This window comes from Heloderma suspectum, chromosome 14 (assembly GCF_057233095.1).
Source record: "Heloderma suspectum isolate Gila_16-S chromosome 14, 16-S_ref, whole genome shotgun sequence".
NCBI lineage: Eukaryota > Metazoa > Chordata > Lepidosauria > Squamata > Helodermatidae > Heloderma > Heloderma suspectum.
In genome coordinates, this window is record NC_139471.1 from 7,384,740 (window position 1) to 7,390,822 (window position 6,083).

At 41.6% G+C, this 6,083-nt stretch overlaps 1 protein-coding gene across 6 annotated transcripts in view; it reads left to right on the forward strand.

The window, feature by feature from the left end:
• The window catches only part of CNTRL (centriolin), a 78,467-nt gene that overhangs the window by 41,415 nt on the left and 30,969 nt on the right, over positions 1-6,083 (forward strand). For all 6 annotated transcript variants that reach the window (XM_084821298.1, XM_084821297.1, XM_084821296.1 and 3 more), the window contains 4 exons: positions 561-740; positions 967-1,146; positions 1,957-2,073; positions 2,516-2,654. In XM_084821298.1, coding sequence (XP_084677424.1) covers positions 561-740; positions 967-1,146; positions 1,957-2,073; positions 2,516-2,654 — 616 coding nt within the window. The remainder of the gene's footprint in view (positions 1-560; positions 741-966; positions 1,147-1,956; positions 2,074-2,515; positions 2,655-6,083) is intronic.

Below are 6,083 nucleotides of genomic sequence, written 5' to 3' on the forward strand. Positions count from 1 at the left end.
AAAGGTGTCAGAGGACTAGCAGTTAATATTCTTTTGTGGAAAACGGGACTATGTCTTGGGTGAATTTTAACAATTAAAGAAGGACTGAAGTAAGTTTTGTGGTTGTTTTGTCTTAAATCTAGATGTCTGAGTACAGGCATGGTATGTTTTTTAAACTGTATAGTAAGTTGAAAGAAATTGCAGCAATTATTGGCAGAAATCTTGTATAATGATCAGTCAGTTTCAGGATGTATCGAAAGCCACCTTTTCCATGCAGACTCGTTTAATCCAGGGATGGGGAACCTATGTAGAGCCCCCTTGGAGCAGCCTTGAAGCCCCACCCCCTGGAGGAATCCCCGCAGTTATCTCCAATCAGTGATGGGAGATAACAGCAGGGCCAGTCAGCACGCTGAGCAATGTACAAAGCTGGTGACAGAGCTCCGTTCCTCTTTGTAAAAAGAGGTAAAAGATCAAAGGCTTTTGCAAAAAAAATTCCATGCGCCGCTAACTTTATGCATCCACAAGATACTTAATAAAAACTCATATCAACTTTCCTTTGTTTATTTGCATTTTAACTTCAGATTAAATCTGAGAAGAGGCAGAATGAAGCCAGAGTTCGGCAGTTAGAGAATGAAATCCAGCATCTAAGTGAAAAGCTGAAGAGCATGGAGGAAATCCAGGGGCTCACAGATCAACAACTCCAAGAAGCTGATGAGGAGAAAGAGAGAATAATTGCTCAGCTGGAAGATCTGGAGAATAGGGTAGGACTACTCCTATTGAGAAGTATGTGAATAGATTAGAAGTAAGATGTCCTCTTGGGCATAACAGTTAACAAAAGTACCTAGCTGTTTGCTTATGTTTTCGTGTGAATGAATCCTGAGAGAGAGAGAGAGAGAGAAGTACCAGAGGACTCCTGGTACTTTAACTGTTGTATCATTCATTTATATATGCTGTCAAGTGTTGAATGACACTTTATCTCTTTTTCAGAAAAACGTGGAAGATGCCAGGGCACAAATGCAGTTCCTTGGCATTGATAAAGAGATGAAGGAGTTAAAGAAAGCAATATCGGCTTCAGATAAACAGGCAACAGCAGAGCTCTGTGCAGCCAAAGATCAGCTTAGCTCACTTCATGGGACTGTATGCAAAATTAATCAGCAGCGCAGTGAGGTACACCATTGTAGGATTATACATCATGAAGGTGTATTATATGATTATACATCATGGAGGTGACAGACTCAACCCTGGGGGAGCTGGGGGTGGCAGTGGCCGACAGGAAGCTCTGGCGTGGGCTGGTCCATGAAGTCATGAAGAGTCGGAAGCGACTGAACGAATAAACAACAACAACAACATCATGAATACATTATGGAAATTACTTCTCTTGATGAGTTAACCAGTGTCTCAATCCATTGGTTATATGACATAATTTAGGCGTACATTTCAGTTTTGGTTAGAAGCATGCAAGTGACTTTCTCGATTTTATTTAATAATACGGTATCATACATACTGGGATAGACTCTGTACCTGACTATACTGGAAGCTTAGAAAAACTTGGGTTAGTTTTAGAGGAGCAGAGAATGGATGGAAGCATTACTGTGGCCAAAGTTCAGCTTTTCCAACCAGCTGTTCACATTCATATTTGGAAATTACTACAGCTTCAAGCTATGGCAGTCACCTCCTGGTCACTCTCTAGCTGCTTATACAAGGGAATCAGCATTTGGCAACAGAATTCGGCACAATGTCAGGCCCTTTTAGACAAGCAGTACCAGTACGTAGGACCTCTGCCCTGACAAGTCTGGTAAATCTAGCTGGAGATGTACAAATGAAAAAGAGCAGTACCTATTTCTTTCAGTGGAGAAAATAAACCAGACATAAATGTAATCCTGGAAGTTTTCAGTATGAAATGAATACAAAGCACCAGCAGCTGTGTAAAATAAATTAATTCAACACTCCCCCCCCCCTTTTCTTTTTTAACTCTAGGAACGTGCAGAAGCAGAGAAGTTTTGTATGCAGGCCGCTCAGGCATCTAGTGATCTTACCAGAGCAGAAGCAGAAATAGAATTGTTGCAGAAACTTCTGAAAGAAAAGGAGGAGCGAGTATGTTATTCACCTTACTCTACACGATGCTAAGGAACACTGAACCGAGGGGCAGGAGTGAAACATGCCTACGTAGACATGAACATGAAGTGGAAGGTTCAGTGATATGTCTCCCATTGAGCCTTTAAAATACAAGGCCTGGTCAGATACTTGTTTCCAGGACGAGATGGTAGGTTCAGGGAAATCCTAGGGTCCAATGAATGTGGTATTTGGCTGGGAAGAGCAGTCAGGAAACGGTTTGTGAATGCAAGACTTGCTTCTTCTAAACCTGTCTCAGGAAATGGGATCAAACCAGGCTCCTAGACTCTCTAGCCAGTGTTTCTGTCATGCCGAAATTACTGAGCGGTTGATTTTGTAATTCAGCATTGTGTCTAATGTTGCTTAACTTTGATGTGTGTGAGGCCAGAAGGGTTTTGACTAAGATGCTTTTTGATAATTTCAGCATGCAATGGAAAAAGTTGATGCTGAGACTGCTGCTTCACATTTCCAGAAAGAGGAGACTGATAAGTTAAACCAGCTCCTGAAATGCCAGAAAGCAGAAATTGACCGACTACGCAGTGCATTAGATCAGGCTGGGGCAGGTAATGTTTTCCATCCAGTTTGTTATTTCTTGCAATGTGGTTCTGTTTTTGAACAAATTCAGGTGTATCCCCACCATTCCACTTCTCCTTGGGACACTCCACAAGCCATGAAATGTTTCCTTTAAAAAAAAAAATTACGTTTCTTAAGATGGGCAACATACGTTTCATGAAATATGTATGAGCTCCTCCCCGCTGCAGTGCACCATATATAAACAAAGCACAAAAGTCTAATGATTACTTTTATTATTCATTAGTTATGTTATTACAATTAACAGTATTTGACACCTTTATTACAAAGTTTAAGACAACACAAACATACATAAACAGCACATTCAAAATACATAAAACAATATTATAAACCTCAGTCAGTGAAAGCAGCAAATAATATCAGTTTAAAAGACAGAATCACCTAAAAGACAGAATCAAACCAATTGATCATGTCACTAAAAATGTCTTTAAAGAACATGATTTCATTTATTATATTTCTATGCCACCCCATAGCCGAAGCTCTCTGGGCAGTTCACAGAAATTAAACAATTAAACATACGTTATATAAAGTATAAAACTATTCACATAATGACATAGAATGGTCTTTTCATAGTGTGTTTATGTTTAGGTATTTCCAATCTCAGGACTTCAAAATTTGAAGAGTTCATTCTGCTTTTTCACATTCAGTGTTCCTAAGCAAATAAGAATATGTTGATCAACATCTGGGGCTTTGACATTTATCCTATTCATACAAGTTATTTACACGAAATCAATGTGTCTTCCTATTCGGTGTTCTGTGCTGCCTTTTAAATGTAAATGGAGCATCTAAAGCACTCATTTTACTAGTGCCTGAGGTTTCTCAAAGGACAGGCTAGTTGTCCATATAAAAGTTTGGTCCATTTATGTCACTTTCCATCCTGTATTGAGCACAGACTTTGAACTTCAAAGTATTTCTATAAACATAAGTAAAGGGGCCTAGTTACTCTTCACACTTGAGAGGCTTTCGTGTTGAACTGTCACACTTGAGTGGCAAAACATACCATCTCTCAAAATACATTATGTGCTCAACTGTGACTAGAATCTAAATACACATACTAGAGAATAAGTTCCATTAGACACAGATTTGGTTCTTAGTAAACATGCATAGGATTAAAGTGTATGTTTTATCAGTTTCCAAATGTTCTTAAAATGTCACTACATTCTAGTGACAAAATAAATACTCATTATGCAACCGCAGTTGCAGTCAGACTACACTGACAGACTTAATTACTTGTTCAGTAAATGAACACCACCTATTTAATTGCTGAGGCAAGACTAGTGCACAACGATTCAGCTTTATTGATCTATAGCTCAAGATGATGTAAATTATATGTTCAGTTTCAAATGCTTTTTTGCCCTACATACCTTACAGCCTACTGTAGCCCATACAGGTTGGAAGGATGTGCTTGGAATTGTCTGAGCAAAGGTTGGGGATTTCAAGAAACCAAAGGGTTGGCTGAATGAGATTTCCAGAGAAATTTCAGAAATCTAGAGATTTCCCAGGAGAAAGGACGTCAGTGCCCCATACAACTCCTTTCTCCTCATGACTAGCAGAAGCAGACCAACTTGTGCAAAATTCCCTCCACCCCTGCTGCCACCCCAAAAATCATAGAATCATAGAATAGTAGGGTTGGAAGGGGCCTACAAGGCCATCGAGTCCAACCCCCTGCTCAATGCAGGAATCCAAGTCAGAGCATCCCTGACAGATGGCTTTCCAGCCTCGTCTTGAATGCCACCAGTGTGGGAGAGCCCACCACCTCCCTAGGGAACTGATTCCATTGTCGCATTGCTCTAACAGTCAGGAAGTTTGTCAGCCAGAATCTGGCTTCCTGTAACTTGAGCCCATTATTCCGTGTCCTGCACTCCGGGATGATCAGGAAGAGATCCTGGCCTTCCTCTCTGTGACAACCTTTCAAGTACTTGAAGTGCGCTGTCATATCTCCCCTCAGTCTTCTCTTCTCAAGGCTAAACGTGCCCAGTTCTTTCAGTCTCTCTTCATAGGGCTTTGTTTCCAGTCCCCTGATCATCTTTGTTGCCCTCCTCTGAACCCTCTCCAGTTTGTCTGCATCCTTCTTAAAGTGTGGTGCCCAGAACTGGACACAATACTCCAGATGAGGCCTAATCAGTGCTGAGTAGAGGGGAACTAGTACTTCCCGGGATTTGGAAGCGATGCTTCTATTAATGTAGTCCAAAAGAGCATTGGCCTTTCTTGCAGCCACATCACATTGTTGGCTCATATTCAGCTTGTGATCGACCACAATTCCAAGATCCTTCTCGCTTGTAGTGTTGTTGAACCACATATCCCCCATCTTGTAACTGTGCCTTTGGTTTCTTTTTCCTAGGTGCAGAACTTGGCATTTATCCCTATGAAATGTCATTCTGTTGTTTTCTGCCCAGCGCTCCAGTCTATCCGGATCACTTTGAATTTTGTTTCTGTCTTCCAAAGTATTAGCTATCCCGCCCAATTTTGTGTCATCTGCAAATCTGATCAGCATTCCCTGCACCTCCTCCACCAAGTCATTAATAAAAATGTAGAAGAGCACTGGGCCCAGGACTGAGCCCTGCGGTACCCCACTCATTACCTCTCCCCAGTTTGAGAAGGTCCCATTGAGAAGCACTCTTTGAGTCCGATTCTGTAGCCAACTGTGGATCCACCGGATCGTTGTTCCATGTAGCCCACTTTGAGCTAGTTTGCTCATCAGGAGATCATGGGGCACTTTGTCGAAAGCTTTGCTGAAGTCGAGGTATATGATGTCTACAGCATTCCCATCGTCCACAAGGGAGGTTACTTGATCAAAAAATGAGATCAGATTCGTCTGGCAGGACTTGTTTTTGACAAATCCATGTTGGCTTTGAGTAATCACGGCATTGTTGTCAAGGTGCTTCCAGATGGATTGCTTTATCATCTGCTCCAGAATTTTCCCAGGGATTGATGTCAGACTGACTGGTCTGTAATTCCCAGGTTCCTCCTTTTTACCCTTTTTGAAGATAGGGACAACATTAGCCCTCCTCCAGTCATCTGGCACTTCCCCCGTCCTCCATGATTTCTCAAAGAGAATAGACAGTGGTTCTGAGAGTTCTTCTGCAAGTTCCTTTATTACTCTAGGATGCAGTTCATCTGGCCCTGGAGATTTGAACTCATTCAAAGTAATTAGGTGTTCCTTGACCATATGCCTATCGATCTCAAGCTGCAATCCTGCCCCTTCAGCCTGGACTTCGCCTTTGCCAGGGGGGTCATAGACCCTCTTTTGGGAGAAGACTGAGCCAAAGTAGGAATTGAGCACCTCTGCCTTTTCTTTGTCATCTGTTATCATTTTGCCATCCTTATTTAATAGCTGAACAACCATTTCTTTCCTCTGCCTTTTACTATGCACGTAGCTGAAGAAAGCCTTTTTGTTGTTT